The 16,288-nt window shown below is 56.9% G+C and overlaps 1 protein-coding gene across 3 annotated transcripts in view; it reads right to left on the bottom strand.

Moving 5' to 3' along the window:
• FRMPD3 (FERM and PDZ domain containing 3) overlaps positions 1-16,288 on the bottom strand; it is a 63,613-nt gene that overhangs the window by 20,592 nt on the left and 26,733 nt on the right. The window contains exons 4-14 of one of the 3 annotated variants that reach the window (XM_040614647.1): positions 10,722-16,272; positions 10,376-10,478; positions 9,952-9,997; positions 8,777-8,881; positions 7,594-7,701; positions 6,944-7,075; positions 6,290-6,409; positions 6,008-6,144; positions 5,060-5,183; positions 4,363-4,452; positions 2,685-2,864 (exon numbers count right to left, since the gene is read on the bottom strand). In XM_040614647.1, coding sequence (XP_040470581.1) covers positions 2,685-2,864; positions 4,363-4,452; positions 5,060-5,183; positions 6,008-6,144; positions 6,290-6,409; positions 6,944-7,075; positions 7,594-7,701; positions 8,777-8,881; positions 9,952-9,997; positions 10,376-10,478; positions 10,722-10,872 — 1,296 coding nt within the window. In that variant the 5' untranslated portion in view covers positions 10,873-16,272. Of the gene's footprint in view, positions 1-2,684; positions 2,865-4,362; positions 4,453-5,059; positions 5,184-6,007; positions 6,145-6,289; positions 6,410-6,943; positions 7,076-7,593; positions 7,702-8,776; positions 8,882-9,951; positions 9,998-10,375; positions 10,479-10,721; positions 16,273-16,288 lie in introns of those variants that run through there. The other 2 variants (XM_040614646.1, XM_040614648.1) reach the window with 2 other exon arrangements.

Below are 16,288 nucleotides of genomic sequence, written 5' to 3'. Positions count from 1 at the left end.
CAAATGGGATGCTCACCCTGCTCCAGGCAGGCAGAGGGGCTTTCAGTGGCTGTAGGCAGCTGCCTGGAACTTCTCAGGGAGATAAAGCTGCCACACGTGCGTATGTGCTTGTGGGAAGTTGTATGTAAGCTGCCTTTTCTGCAGCAATTGGGAGACTGCATAGAAGGGACACAGAAGAAAGTCTGCTTCTACAGTAGGAAAGGGCTGGTGGTGTTGCAGAGTTAATTACTGCTGCAGAGCATGGCTGAGGGGAGCAGCACCGCCGGATCTGTGCAGAAGCCACATAGGAATCGCCACCTAATTTACAGAAGATGGATGTCAGCATCACGTCTGCTGCTCCTGCAGCCAGTCTCAGCTGTGCACTGGACTGCACTGGGGGGACAACTGCACTCTGCCACGGCAGCGAGATGATGGCAGCACCAGAGGGGCCAGTGCACCCCACCGTGAGCTCGGTGCGCTCCCGGGGCTGAGCAGCACCACGTGGAGCAAAGCTAACGCCACACACCTCCCCGCGCAGTACTCGCAGTAGGTGAGACTGCCATGGAGCTATGTGGCAGTGGGAACACACTGTGCTATGAGCGCTCACAGCGAGCCATGAGCAGTCAGTCACAGGGTTGTGACCAGCCTGTTATTAATATATTAATATTTCAATTTATGCATACATATCCAAGGGGTGTGGGCACCAGGAGGAACCAGAAGGGTTACTCATGGTGCAGACAGTATCCCTTGGTTATACCTGCTCCATAAGCAGTAAGGAGGAGATCTGGTGGGCTCCTGCACAGCCCAGGCAGCTGGAGGGGACAGGCAAGGAGGGCTTCTGCCTGCCCAGGTGGCAGTGAGGGAGGTTTGAGGGTTTTCAAGGGTAGGGACAGGCACAGCGGGACACCAGGACTTCATCTGGGCAATGGCTGACCTCAGTAGGTTGCAGATGGAATATTGCAGGCGTTACAGTTGACCAAATATCCACTGAATTACAAACGCAAAAAATGGGCTTCACGGATGAGGCTGCTGGGGGTGGTCAGACAAAGCAGAGGGGATGAGGATAAGCATGGTGCTGGCGGAGCCTGCCAGGGCATTACTGCAGTTCAGCAGAGCTGCTGGAGCAGACACAGCAGCCGCAGGAAAACAGACTTGGAGGAATTAATGCGCCTGGTGGGAGGAAGTGCTAAAATCCACCAGGAGAGGAGGCAGCAGGAGAATCCTAAACAAATCCACCATGATTACATCTGTGAGGCTACAGCTGAAATACAGAGTGCAAGGAAAGGGCTGCAGAGAGGGCTGAGGTTTAGAGACCTTGTAGCAGATGAGGAAATGCAGAGGCAGCCAGCAAAGCAGCTCAGCTTCATCGGCCTCTGGGGGAAGAGGGGTGAATGCAGGGGCAGTAAAACTGACCTACAGCCTACAGCTTAGCAGGCTTGTGCAGATACACCCTGTCAGCTGTGCAGCAGCATCTCCATGCCCCACAGTGGTCACAGCTCCACTGTGCCAGATGTCACTGTACGAGACAGCCTCTGCCAAACACTGCCTCCGTCCTATTTAGCCCAAACTTAATCTAACTCTGTCCTGTTGAATTCAAGGTGGGAGCAGAGGATGAGGTTTGGCATTTATCTGTCAGATTGCTGCACCTCAGCTCCATCCTTCCCCATGGGGCAGGGAAGAGCTGGGCACGAGGAGGCAGTAAAACCTAGGATACCCTGGAGCAGGCACATGGCTACCTGCCTGCAAGTCTGCCAGAGATGCGTCCTAGCTTATTAAAAACCCAAGCAAAGGCCACTGGATGATGTCCTTAGAATCTTGTGGCTGCCAGACCAGACACCAAAGAAGTCAGTAAAGCTTTTACTGTATTGCTGACAGTCCTTTGGAAGGGTTTGGGACTCAGGAGAGGCAGGTGAGTCTGAGGGGTGATGGGGGTGGCAGGGCCTGACCATGAGGACTGACTACCAGAACCAGCACTGCACCACACAACAACTAGCAGGGGATGGCAGGATGATAACACACAGGGCCCAGGAGGGCATATACGCCCAGGGGTAGAAAGTCTGCTCTGTGGGCTGAAGGCCAGGATAATGGAGGCAGCTATCAAGATACCCAGGGTTTATTTGAGCCAGGGACGCCCAGCAATCTCTTCCCACACTCTGAGTCTGACATGCCCTATCCCATCATTTCCAGTTCATTCAATGATCCTGTATGGCTTGACAAGTTTCACAAGCGCTGCTAATGCATGAAACCCCACCAGTCCCCTCCAGTACCTGCATCCAGCTCAGGTATGGCCATGGACTGCTCCTCTCCAGCCCTGAGCAGAAGCGAGGTGCTGTCCTGCCTCCAAAGGGCCCTGCTACCTGCCTGGCCTGTGTCACCCCTGTCTGCCCCACGGGCACTGCTTGAACCATTTGGTAGGTGTTTGGGTCACGGCCAGAATGCCGCCATGCCTGCACCGTGTACCCTCTGTGTCAGTCAGTCCCTGCCTCTATGGCTCAAGGAGACAGACAGGCAGGGGAGACGTCACAGACCATGTGCCCTGTGACCACAATGTGAAAGGGGCTTTTGAGTCCCTAGAAATCTCAAGGCAGATGCTCCAACGTGCACTTGTGTCCTGAGCCCCCTCAAAGACGAGCACCAAACACCCAACCACAGCCTCCGTACTAGCCCCTCTCCCCAGCGCCTGCCTCCGTGGCACCTGTGCCTACCTTGGCATCCAGGATGCTCGTCTCCACCCGGGCCACCCCGTGGTTCTCCCTGAACAGCTGGATCTTGCTGACCTTGCTGAACTCTGACAGCACTGTGGTGAGGTTGGTCTTCAGGTCAATGACGTGACTGATGCCATGCCGGGGTCCCACAAGAAGCGTGGTGGCTGGCTGCTTCTCGTCCTGGTAGCAGGAGCACATGGAGAAAGAGTGACAGACAGATGGGTAAATAAATGCAGCCTGGGGCTTCACAGACTGCACCTGGCTTTCTCTGTGGAGCCAACCCTCGATGTCAGCAGCTTGGCCAGGTCCCAGAGGGCTTTTGCAGAGCAGCAGGTGAAGCTGGTGCCATGAACCCCCCTCCCTAAGCCTCTCTGCAGAGCTGCGAACAGTGTGAAGGATGCCAAGGCTATTTAAAAATAAAGCACTGAACTGACTGTCCACATGAAATATTCAGGCTTGCTGGTGTCGCTACAGAAAAGTAAGAGCGTGTTACAAATCTGCCTGATCTGACAATGCCTCTGAGAGAAGGAAGCAGAGGAGGGAGGGAATGCATTTTAGAAAAGAACTAAAGCCTTGACTGAAAATAGAGATCTCTTGCTCTGGACTGCCCAGGAAGGATGCTTCAAGCCAGACCTGGAGGTGAAGAGGAGCTGGGCAGACCAGTGCAGAGGAGAATAAAGGAATACTATTTACCACTTAAAAGTGGTTCACCTCCTAGGTCAGCTCAGAGTCATTGCTTTGGTGTCAGAGATTAAAAAAAAAGCAGGGCACCCACACCAGAGGTGAGCTGCCCAGTGCTGCACACCCAGTCAGTGTCGGAGGCAGGCTCCCCCTGCTCGGCCATGGCACCGACCAGACACCACGAGGTTCTGCCTTTACTGATTTCCTACAGGCAGCCCTCTAGGCTGCGAGGTGAGCAGCTCCATGGCACGGTGGAAGCAGAGCAGGTCAAAGGCTGCAAGAGGTGGAACCCAGGAGTCAAAGCAAGGGAAGCCAGGGAAGTGCTGAAACCTCGGGTGTGGGTAAGGGGAAGGATGGCAGAGAGGTGACACTTACATGGAGACCCCTGGATGGGAGGTGGAATGAGGGATGGAGAGGTGAGCCAGGCAGCAGGGAGCCGTAGTGGGTCCACTGTTCTCCTGTTTGGCTTGGTGGCTTTCATTCTGCCATGGAGAAACTGAGGTGGCTTGGGTGAGGGGTGGAGGTGCCTCTGATGGAGATGAGGGAGGAGCGGGCAGTGGCAGCTTCCTGAGAGCGGTCAGGCTGGACCACTGCTGTCAGAGATGGTAAGGCCAGCTGGGCTATTCCCTGTGGGGACAAGCAGGGAACACAGTGGCCTTTGCCATGGGTGGCCCTCCTCTGAGATGGAGAGCAGGATGCTGCCAGGGCAGGACTGAGCTACTGTGTCCAAAACTACGGCAACTTAATTGAGCAGGTTATGTCATTGCCCAAAAGGCTGGCAAGAACAGAGGCGACCCAGACCCTGTGGAGCTGAAGATCTGACCTACTGTCAGCAGAGGCTCTGAAGGCTTCTCTGGATGGGCTTGCACCCTAGTGGGGCAGAGCAAGAGCCCGAGGAAGTGATTTCTATAGAAGTCACATCTCCCCCGACTCTCCCCTCCAGCACAGACTCAGGACCAGTGCCAAGCACCTCCCAGCCCACCCTGAATTACCGTACCAGTCCCACTGTGTTGAAGAGGACCCCAGCAAAGGTGGGCAGCTCGTTCAGGATCCTCAGGTACTGCAGCTTTGCCTGGGCTGTGGAGACCTGACAAAACACATCACACAGGTGATCACCACCAGCACAAGGGGCAAGAAATGCAAGAGGCTGGTGCAAACTTGGGAGCTCCCAAGCAGAGGTGCGCAGCGTGTTGGCAGGCAGCCTGGGGCATGGGCTGTGCTGGCAACGAGCCTGGGGTTTGACATGGGGTGGAGGGGGTCTCCACTCCCCTGCTGTCTGGGCAGATGCTGGGACGTTACCCAAAGCAGAGGCACAGCCAGGGAGGAGCCCAGACATAGGATATGTAACCCCCTGGGAGATGTATAATCCCCCCCCCCCAAGATGTATAACCCTCCTGGGAGATACATAGCCCCCCCGGGGAGCTCTGATGGTTGCAGGGATGAGGCAGTTGCTCAGCAGCCTCCTCTAGAGCCTTCCAAGCCCAGAGATAATGATAAACACAGGGTTAACGGATGTGTGCCACTTTGGCCAAGCTGAAAGCACAGCTGCCACACTGGGATTTATCTCCCATCCAATGGGACTTCGGTAGCAATAACAGGAGTCCCCAGGCAGCCGGGGACAACAGGATGGCTGGGGCAGAAGGCACACTGCCACCCTACCAGTCCTGAGCCACGGCCACGCAGGTTGGGCTCACCTTGGTGCCGCCAGGCTGGTTCTGGTGGGCTTTAAGCTGCTGCGAGAGAGATTTCCGGAGGCTCTTCTCTTTGATGAGCTGCAGGAGCGAGGGGGGCAGGAAGGGCTCCAGGCCCCACTCCTTCCTGCGGGGAGGGAAGCCCGCCTGAGCCACCAGAGCAGAGATCCTGCCGACGGGCAGAAACCAGGGATGCTGCCCAAGAGCATCCTCTTGCCATTAGTGGGAACGGGAGCGACACCAGCACTTCCTTGGTGTCACAGCCGGTGCAGCAGCAGCCCCCAGCCCGGGTTCACAAGGGGACTGGACCCCCAGTTGGTGGCACAGCCACTAGCACTGGGCTGGCAAACAGCAGTGCCAGGCTCTGCAGCTGAGCCCAGCTCCTGCTCACCTTCATGTAAGGTTAAGGGATGCAGGGCAAATTCCCAAGCCTCTTTTGGCGTCCTCCCTGGGGTGCCATCTCCCCCCGTTCCTCCCCATGCACACTGGGCAAAGCCAGCCTGCACAGATGGACTCCATATGGATTTAAGACCACCGGGAGCCACAGGAGGGCTGAGCCAGTTCTGCACAGCTTGGTGATGGGCTGAGATTACAGAGCCACAGTGCCTTCTCTTCACCTTGGACGCAAGGTGGAAAATCAGCCTGGGTTCCCATGGAAATGATCCCAGGCTGGCACCAAATATCACCGCCAGCCCTGGCCAGGCTGCCATGTGTGGCTGGATGTCAGTGTGGGGGTCTCACACGGCCCTGTGGTGGGACCAGAGACTGCAGGTCACTGCTGTCAAGCCTGCGAGCCGGCCAGCTCCAGGGGGACTCTCAGGGCATCTCATGCTCAGCACTCCAAAACTTTGCTGGTAGCACCCCAGTTATGGCAGGGCTGTGAGCAGGAGCATGGGGAAGGCACTCAGAGGAGGGCTGTGCGGTGGTGTGGGAAGAGGGAGGAGGACTCACTCCACGTTCTTGAGGGAGACCTTCTGGCTGGGGCGGGTGGCTGAGACGGTGATGTAGATGTGGAGGGCGGCCAGGCCCAGCAGCATCTCTGGCTTGGGGTCTGCACCGAAGCGCTCTCTGATCACATCGTTGCGGCTCTGCAGGAGGGAGGAGAGGTGTCCTCAGCCAGCCACGGGGACAGGGCACCCGCCACCTGAGGGATGCCTCCACAAAGCCCAGCCTGGGCAGACGCGTGGCCCACAGGCACCATCAGCTCCCAGTTCTTAGGGACGAGTCCCCTACCTGGATGTACAGGTACTCAAACGCTGCAGGATCCCGGCGCAGCAGCTCCACTGGGTCCTTGGGGAAGAAGCTCACACGGAAAAGGCATTTCATGCCATGGTAGTGTGTCCTCTGCACGACCTGTGGCAGGAGCAGAGGGGAGCAGTGAGCCCAGAAGCTGCATATATTTGCCTGCAGAGCATAAGACCCCCTCTCCTCTCCCCTGGGAAGGGATTTGGTTACACCGTGCACCACCTGATCCTTTCATCCCTGGAACAGCCCAGCCTCCCTTGGTGTGACATCTTTGCCTGGTGTGGCAGGGGTTTATTCCACGAGGGCTAACACTTCCTCCACAATCCTCGTTTTATCCCTGATCCTGTACAGTGCCAGCTTCCTGGATCTCCCGGGCAGGCCAAGGATGTTCATGAATGCTGCCTGCAGCTTCCCAGGCTGGAGCACCTCCATGGTGCTGTCAGGGTGGGATGGGTAGGGATCATCTCCCTCTTTGGACACCCTTTGCACCCCTCAGCCCACAGGACCATGCCAGAGGCAAGGAGAGGCTACACCACCCCATGGCACAACCCTGCCATGCCCCACATTGGTGGCAGAGGAGCCTCCCTGTGCCCCAGCCACCAGCCCTGGCCATCCCATGCCTGCTCACACCCAGCGACTTACGTGGGCCAGCGGCTGCTTGTCCTGGAGCAGCAGGAACCGGTGGCTGTACTCTGGGCTGGAATATTCCAAGACCAGAGCAAAGTGCTCGATGTGCCTCAGGGACAGGCGGTCCTGCAACGTCACCATCACATCCTGCAAACGCCACAGACAGGCTTGGGTGCAAGGCAGTGGCTCCCTCCCAGGGTGGGAGATAGCACCCTACTGAAAGCCCTTTCCTCCTCAGCACCTGGGGCCACGCCAGCGCAGGATGAGGCCCTGCAGCACTGAGAGGGGTCACAGGATCGTACCCAGCCACCTTGCAGCAGGATGTGACCAGCAGCCAGACCCCCAGCACTGCGGTGTTTTGGAGGGGGGCTGCGGCAAGCTGACCCCTGGGAGGGAGACTTGCAGGAGCATCCATCCCGGCTTGAGGGAGGGCAGGCTTACAGCAAGGAAAAAGGAGTGGGAGAAAGAGCAAAACCCCATCCCTGCCAGCTGCAAAGCGTGCTGCCCGGGGAGGCAGGGAGGCTATCTATCATGCGGTGGCAGCTCGCAGCCAGCCAAGCGACGCTGCAGTGTTTGTGCAAAGAAGCAGGAGACAAGGAAAAATGGATCGGGCAGGCGGGAGGAGAGAAGCGTCACCGTGCCGTGGGGGGAGCGGAGGGGCCCACCTTCACGGTGGTTCGGCCATCGAACGTAAAGGATTTGATCTGCCCGTTCTCCAGGAAAACCTTCAGCACGTTGGGAATGAGGAGGAGAGCTTCTTTCTTCAACATGTCCTGGCACGCGGGGCCAGCAATGGGGGAGTGGAGGAGGATGAGGGCACAGAGAGACGGACAGAAGGTGGGGAGAGAGAATGAGTGTCATTGATGGAGTGGTTACAGCATCCTCCACTTCTCTGGGCTTATGTGCTAAGAGGCACATTTCCCTTGAAAATCCAGCATCTCTGCTGAGCCATCGAGACGTGCAGAGCTGGAGCAATTCAGAGCTGCCTGACAGATCCACCTCCCCAGCTCCCAGCAGCTGCAGCAGGAATGGAGCATCCCACTCTGTCCAGCACATCCCAGAGCTGTGCCCATGCCTGGCAGCCTGTCCTGCTTCCCAGCTGGTGACCCAGGGGGAAGGCGATGGCTGGGGTGGCTCAGAGCTGATCCCCCTTTCCTGACCCTTAACCCAAGCCTAGCCCACCTCAGCCTTGCACACGCCCTGTGCAGAAAGTGGGACGAAGGCTGATTTTATGTAGGGAGAAGTGTTTCGATCAGATAATTACTTAATTGATTTTGCTTAAAAATAGGATTTGCTAAAAGCGCTTCACACTGGGTTTTTTTGGTTTGTTTTGTTGTGGGTTTGGGTGGTGTTTTTTGTTGGTTTTTTTGTTTTTTGTACGCTGCTTAATAAAACCTTTCTGCATTTAAGAGATAATGGCACTGGGCTGGAACACTACTGCAGCGTAACAGCTTCCATTGCCAAGCAGCAGTGCCCTGGTCACCATGCCCCATGCATGGGCACTCCTGCAAAGCTTTTGGCACCAGGTTGGAAGGCGCAGACCTTCCTTAGGGCAGGCGCTGGCACTGCCCGGATGTCATCCTCGGGTGCCCAGGGGGACCAGGTTTCCAAGGACAGTTTCTGGGGCTCCATCCAGACGGAGGGACAGGGGAGGACCCACTGCATGTCCCCCAGCACCAACCCAATGCCTCGAGTGTGCTGCAGGGCGCTCTGGGCCAGAGGGCTGCCCTCATCTGCAGAGCCCAAACCAGGGCAGAGGAGCCCTGCAGCTCCCAGCCACCTCACACCCCACGGCCCCAGGGACACCTCAAGTGGGTGAATCACAGAAGAAGGCAGGGTAGGACTTACTGGGTCCGTCTCGCCGACCGTCACCTGCTCTGAAAATCGGACCTTCGCTGGGTTGGACCTTAGCTTCGCCTTCTTGGCTGCACTGATGAAAGCAGATTTGGGAGACTGGAAAGAGAGCACCGGATAAATCACCTGCCTGCCCTTGGAGCTGTGGCATGGGGAAAGCCAGATATGGGGCTCAGAGAAAGTCTGTCAGAAGCCAGCATGACGATGGGGAGCGGGCAGCAAACCATGAAATAGCGGGGTGGAAAGCAAGTCCCCTTCGCTGTGGTTATACAGTGCTGCAGGCAGTGCCAGAAGAATGAGCAGCAGCCCCTGGACAGGCCACCAGCCTCAGCGTGATGGGGGAGGCTGCACTCCCAGTAGGCATGTGTGCCCACCCCCTGTGCAGTCTGAGCTCCAGCAGACATAAGCCAGGGCTTGCTCGGAGGCACCAGTATGGGTTTGGGTGTGTGAGATGAGCCCCTCAGATGCGGGTCTGCGGCTGTGGGAAAGAGCTGGGTAGCTGGGAGATGGTAGGACCCTGGGCAGCCCTGTGGGATGTTCTGGTGGCAGTGTCAGGCACTGGGGAGCCTCTGCCTGCACGCACTCCACGGTTGTGCCACGGAGCTGTGTGTATCCGAGGGTGCTGGCATCAGCCGAGCAGCCTGTCCTGGCTGGAAGCCACCCAGAACCAGGAAGAAAAAAGTGGTTTTGGAGCCTGGCACATGCCCTGCTCCTGACAGAGCGGCGCTGGGCAGTGGCATCTCCTTCCTGCAGAGGAGAACACAGGGGAGTTCTCGCACTTCTCTCCTTCACCAACATCAAGGGGCTCAGTAAAGCAGAAATGATGCCCAGCCACCACTGCTGCTGGCATGACGATTCAACCTGCTCCAGCACCGCCCAATGCCAGCACCACCACTAGCTGCACTGCTTGGGGGTCACAGCCTGGCACTCCCAGCTCTCCAGGGACTCTCCAGGGACACTACCAGGAGGTAGTGATGAGGACAGGGAGATGGCCACTTGCCCACGCTGATCCTGCAGGGCTGCGGCAGCTCTCAGACCTGACAGCTTGGAAGAGCTTTGGGGTGGTGGGACACCAGTCCAACACCTCAGCTGAGCTGCTGAATGGTCCCTTGGGGCCTCCAGGGACCCCACCTCAGTCTTCCAAAGGGCCTGGCTCCCGCTGGTCTCACCTGGTGGGTATGCAGGACTGTGAGGACGATGAAGTCCTTCGCCTTCCTGTGACAGAAAGGAGAAATTAAGGTGGATAGGACTTCACAGCAGTGGACCTCCGCATGTGAATTTGGCTGTCAAGAGAACACATCCCACCCTTCCCAGCCTGGTGGCAGCTGGGACCTTTGTGGGCTCCTTGGGGCACTCGGTAATACAGCTGTGGGTGCTTTCCCAGTGCTGCCCACCTTTTGGCCAGTTCGGAATGGGTACGGCACTTGCTCCAGGGCACTTCCCCTGCTCAGGCTGAGGCTTCCCCATGCCAGCAGTGACCACTGACAACAGAGCTTGGGGGCGTGCACTGACACCCCAAGGCTCCAGCTGGGGCACAGCAGCCCAGCACAAGCTCCCTCCCCAGAGATGACAAGAGGTGTGTGTTGTCCTCACCTGACAAGCTCGATGAATCTCTCTCTGGGGGCTTCACTCACATCCTCATCATTGATGGCTAAGATCTGGTCTCCTGGCAGGAGCTTATCCTCAGAGGGGCCGCCTGCCGGGAGAGAGGGTCAGGGCCTGCCCAGGCATCCTGGGGATGCGAGGTGGGGGGAAGCAGGAGGGTCCCAAGCACCCCCAAAGCATTTGCCCATGTATGTAACTGTGGAGGGCACCCCACAGGCTCACTGGAGGGGACAGGAGAGGACAGGAGCCCAGGGAGGGGGTCACTAGGGGAAGTGCCCCGTGCTTCTTGGCACCCTGTAGCTGTGTCCAGGGACAGGGGGGTCGCACACCCTACCTGCTGCCACTGAGCGCACCACCACCGGCCTCTCGCTGCCGGCCACGAAGCCAAATCCGTAGTGGGGATGGCGCTGGATTGTCACCTGTCGGAGCGTGTCCGAAGGCAGCTGCCCACATTCCATATCATCGCCACCGCACTCCTCCGGCATCACATGGCTGCACTGCAGAGCAGAGGGGCGGGCTGTAATGCACCCCCCCCATCACAGCAACCCTCCCTGCTCATGCCAAGCCCTCTGCCACCTGGATGGTGGCCCTACTCCACCTGCCTCCTTCATCGCTGCTGGCACTGCGGGTCCCAGCAGCTTGGCAGGACATCCACAGCCCTCGTCCTCCCTTGCAGAGCAGTGCTGCTCAGGGCCCATCCTTGCCGCAGCACCAGCAGCTCAGGCAGGGGGACATTCACAGAGATATCCCCCAAGGGTAAATCATACCATCCTCTCCTGGCATCTCACTGTCCCATCCCGGTCCAGCATCTCCTTTCGTTAGATGGGAGACCTGTGTGGGATAAACTCCTGGCGGTGTGACACTGGCCATTACCTGAGGGATGCCACCGCTGCAAGGTTCAGAGGAGATGGAGCTCTGGCATGGCTGGAGTGCCATCTCTCTGCCTGTTCTGCAGAGATTTAAGAGCAAACTCAAGGGCTGGCTTTTTCACAGCGGTAACATAGCTGCACAATATCAGAGATAAGTGGAAGTAAGTTCAGCCGGTCTAAAAACTGGGATTAAGGCAGACTCAGCCATGGCTGCTGGCACTACAGCTGAGTCTCCGCTGCCAGCTCCAGGACTCCTCAAAGCACTGCCAGCCAGAAGATGGAAAGACCCAGCCCAGGGCAAGGTCATGCCAAACCTGCCCTTGGCATCCCAGAGCAATGCCAGCCACGGCTCCAGGCTGCTCAGCAGGGCTGTGAGCTTGCTATCAGGGAGCAATCCCAGCACCATCAGGATGGCATCGGAACACAGCACAGACAGATGGCAATGTGCATGGCCACAGCCAGAAAAACAAAGTGATGAACGTGCTGTTTTTTCCTGTGCTGCTCATTGCTTGTTCCTGTCCAGACTATTTAGCCTGCTTTAAAAAGATCCTTCTCAGCCTTTTGGCAACGTATCAATTGTTCTGTCTCTTATCGGTTTAGGATTTGATGCATCATCCATCTAATGCAATCTATCTGCATTTCTGACACCCCCTGCCTGCTCCCAGCACCGCATGTTGGCACCCGCTGCAGAGTGAAGAGGGACAGCATGTGGGGCTGAAAGAGGGTGGGAGCTTCTTGCAGCTCCAAGCCAGCACCTGCACAGTTTCAGGCTTGAGCTCATTGCTGCCAGGTAAGACAGCCCTGTGGCAGCCCTGATCCCCAGGTGACCTGTCCCAACATCCTTTTATGTACCTGTCTCTGCTGCTTTCTCTCCCATGGCAGCCAGGAGGGCTCCAAGCACCAGGTGCCTCCACCCAATGCCGGGGATACAGTGCTAGCTGTGGATGAGCGGTGCTCTGTGGTGGTGGGATGCCAACCCTGCCAGGTCCACACTGACCCACCCCCGGTGCCCAGCTGAATGGGTACTCGTGGCTTTCCCCTCCTTCATGCAGCAGCACATGGCTGGAGAAAAAAACCTGAGATCCAAGGAAGGAAAGTGCTGAGGAGCAAAAGGGTGCCGGCACCTCTCAGGGCAAGTGCCAGTCCTGCACCCATCAGCAGTCCCCGTGGGGGTGCAGCACCCACAGGTGCGGGGTGCAGGGCCAGCTCCATCACCAGAGAGCACAGCTGCGGGGAAGCGCAGGCGAGACCATCTCCCCTGCAACTGGCTATGTGCCGCCTCATTAGCTGCTCTGCTACTCCCATGAGCATTTAAAAGAACAACAGCGACAACAACAACAAAAAAAATCACATGATTCAACCTATTTTCTCAAGTGAACGTTATCCAAAGCTATTGTTTGCGGCTGAAAAGGGGACTGAATGTAGCTCTGTGTCTCTGCACGCCTGGCATGGCCACGGAGAATGTCTGCTGTTTGCAGAGCTGGAGCTGGCTGCCAAGAGACAGCAGAGCCACAGAGCTGCCGACTTCCCAGGGGAGACCCCTCTTTCAGCCCCCCCCAGCCCCAAATGCCCACAGCAACTCCAGTCCCACCATCCAACAAGCCCCTGCAGTGCACGAACACGAGAATGAACTGCAGGGCTCAAAGCACTGGGATGCCTCAGAGACGTGGCTGAGCTCAGTGTGACTGCTCTTGGGAAACAGAGGCAGGGCTTTGCTTGCCAAGTCACAGCCAAGTAGATGACAAGTCCTGGACTACAACTGCCCCGTTAAAGCTACTGTGTCCTCACATCTGTCCTTTTGCGTGTAATTTGGGAATGGTCTCACCCCTGCTCCTCCCCGCGGAGCCCGCAGCTGAGCCACAACCCTCCCATGACTGCCCAGGAACAGCAGCCTCTCATGCAGCTGAATTACCATCAGGAAAGGTTAGCAGGGAAATCTTCGCAGCTTAAATGGACAAAAGGCAAAGAAATCACACCTCATTTCAGACACAACCAGTCTGCCATCCAGTTACAGGGAAGAGGGAAATAAAGAACTGGATACTGACAATAAAACTCCTTTACCAGGCTCTTAAGCTGCTCCCTTCCTGATAAGGCGTTGACACTGCAGAAGCATTACCAGGAAATTAAATAAAAGACGACCAGTGTCCTCATAAGCAGGACTTATCCACTCCTGGAGGAGCAGTAATGTGCTCAGCAGCAGGTAGGACATGACTTCTCTGGGCTGCGGCTCTGAACGTCCTTCCTGCAGCAGCCCTCCCCTGCTGGGCTTGGGGCATAACATGCTCATCCTGGACCAGAGCAAGAGACTGGAGGAAACCAGCACCCGCAGCGGTAACTCTCTCCCTAACACTGGTAATTACAGCCTGGCTGCACCCCAGAACTGCAGGAGCCATCACTTCCCTGAAGCCTGTTTTTTGTGTTTCTTCTTCCAATTGCTGGGCAGAGAAACGCGCTGAGCTGCAAATCTCTCTGCCTCGCTCCTGCAGCGGGGAACTGAGGCTATAAAACAACCCCTGGAGCTCAGCAGCTCTGTCCCATCAGCAGCACCCAATCCCTGCCCCATCCTGGGCTCAGCAGCCAGTGATCCAGGCCATCCTGCTTGGAAAACACCCGCCACCCTGCCCAGTGGGCACCGACCAGTGCTGACCCTGCCCCACTGCATGGAGCAGATGGTTGTTCATGTCCACGTCCCCACCTTGCCTAGGTCCCTGCCTGCCTGCCTGCCGCCCACCCCCAGCCTGTGAGGCTGCACTGCATCACTTCGCCTCCCTGGGGACCACCATGGCACAATGCCACCAAGACACAAGGTCACTGGAAAACACAGCATAAAGTAAAAGCACTTGCCAGGAGAAGCCCCACTGTAGCCAGCAGCAGCGCACCATAAACATGCCCCTGTGGCAGGATGTTTGCTCCTCACCTGGTTCTTCATGGTGTCTCAACCGACACAGCATAAAGATATCCCCTCTCCTGTGACTTGGATGTTTATCTTCTGTGCTCAGAGCTCAGACACTGATCCAGTCATGCTCTGCTGCCCAAGGTAAGAGAGACATCAGCTCCGTCTGGTCACTCCCCACCACAATATGCCACCAAGGGATGTGCCTTCAGACCTCCACGTTACACAGCAGGGCTGAATCCAGAGCCCTCATTCCACCCCCAGACAGATAAAGGCACAGCAAGAGTTCCTCCAAAAGCTGACATGAACTTTTTTAATTTCCTACTGCAATATATCTCTGCTTTCTCTGAGGACTGCTTTTCTCCCTTTGCTTTTAGTGCTGACTGGCCATCTCTTCTAGTAGGAAAAGCCATCAGAACAAACCAGTACCACCTGCCTAGGAGAAGTGATAACCTCCATCTACCTAGGACACTCACACCATTTCCAGCTGCCTTTAAACTGGATAGCACTGGGTGGAAACACTGCAGCAGCTGAAGAAGGGCTTACAGCTGAGCCCCAGGATGGGGAGTGGGTACAGAAAGGTCTTGAGCCTTCTGCAGAGGGGCACTTTGCACAGATGGTGCTGCAGGGGTGGGTGCCAGCTCTCCTCCCCCTTCCTCTGCTGGCGCGAACATCCTGAGAACAAACAGAGCCTGTGGATTCTTCTTTCCTGCTGCACAACTGTGCCTGGCTTCTCCATCTGCTGGGCTGCAGTTACTGAACGGCTTGCAAGGCATGTGGGATCCTGAGCACGTGTGGCAGTGGCAGGAAATGCCGGGGAACGGGCCAAGAATTGTTTTTACGGGGAGCATATGGCAGCTCCAGCTTTGCACGCTGGTCTCCATCTCAGATGGAGCCTGCAGGGCTACCAGGGAGCATAGGGACCAACGGCAGGGACAAGAGCAGAGCAGGCAGAGCTGGCTGGCAAGGGATCCACTGCAATGTGCATCTCTACTCCATCAGTCCTGCACATCTGTGCCCAGCATCTGGTCACCTTGGAAGATGCCATTTGGACCACGTTAACATGTCAGACAACTCCAGCAAGGGCAAACAGATGCTGTACTTCCAGACCACCATGACACTGCTCAGACACACGACACACATGGAGGTGGCGTCAGATGGCCTGGTAATGGCTGCCTTTGCTTTGCCAGCAGTTAACGGCTGGCTGAAGTGAGGAGGGCTGGACCGAGGGGTGCCAGCCTGGCTGCGGCTGACATTAAAGGCAGCAGAATGACCTAGGCACAACTGAAGTCCTTCATGGATCCAGCCTGGAGAACTGCAGCCTATGTACAGCTTTGCCGTACGGCCCAGGACTTTACCCCCTGTGCTCCGGCTTGGATATGCTGTCAATACCAGAAGCAATTTAAAATCATTAGAGCCCTCAGAAGGGTTAGCTTTACTGTTGGCGCTGGGCCTGTCCTGAGCCGGCAGGTATGCCAGGTACGCTGCTGGTACAGAGGTCAGGTGCCAGACGGCAACTGTTCAAGCACAAAAATACTCTGGGCTTTCAATGCAGGAACAAGCAAACGGCAAGCAGTGTCCCTCAGCAGTGCTGGTGCTGAGCTGCTGGGCAAGCCAGCGAGTGGCCAACGGCAGCTGTAAATAATGAAGCAGCAGCCGCAGCTCTCTGCTGCTCAGCCTGCAGCTTTTTAAATGGTTCTGGCATCTCAGCTAGAGATAAACACAGGCAGAAGGGCAGGGAGGGATGGGGCCCAGGTGGAAATCTCAGGACCTCTGATACTGTGGGGATGGCAGAAAAGGATGGAGAGGGACTCAGACCCCCTGGCAGGGAGTGGGACTGGCCTGACCTGGCACTCAGAGCCACAGAAGAGCAAGAGGGACTATTCCCAAAGTAATGCTGCTTATTACCAGAAAATACAGTGTGAGCATAGTCAACAAAGACCTGCCACCCCAACCTCCAGACATGCTCAGGTTAAGAGAAGCTGTGAGAAACTGCCCTGAAACCAGCCCTGTGAGGCACGGCCGAAAGCACCACAGAGTATCTGAAGCCCAGCCTGGATCACACCTTCCACAGGCAAACACTCACAAACGTCGTCTTCCCCATCTAAGATGGGCTCTTCAGCCTGGAAGGAACAAGAG

Source organism: Falco naumanni, chromosome 14 (assembly GCF_017639655.2).
Source record: "Falco naumanni isolate bFalNau1 chromosome 14, bFalNau1.pat, whole genome shotgun sequence".
Taxonomy (NCBI): Eukaryota; Metazoa; Chordata; class Aves; order Falconiformes; family Falconidae; genus Falco; species Falco naumanni.
The sequence above is the reverse complement of the archived record's forward strand: the minus strand, read 5'-3'. Positions and strand labels throughout refer to the sequence as shown.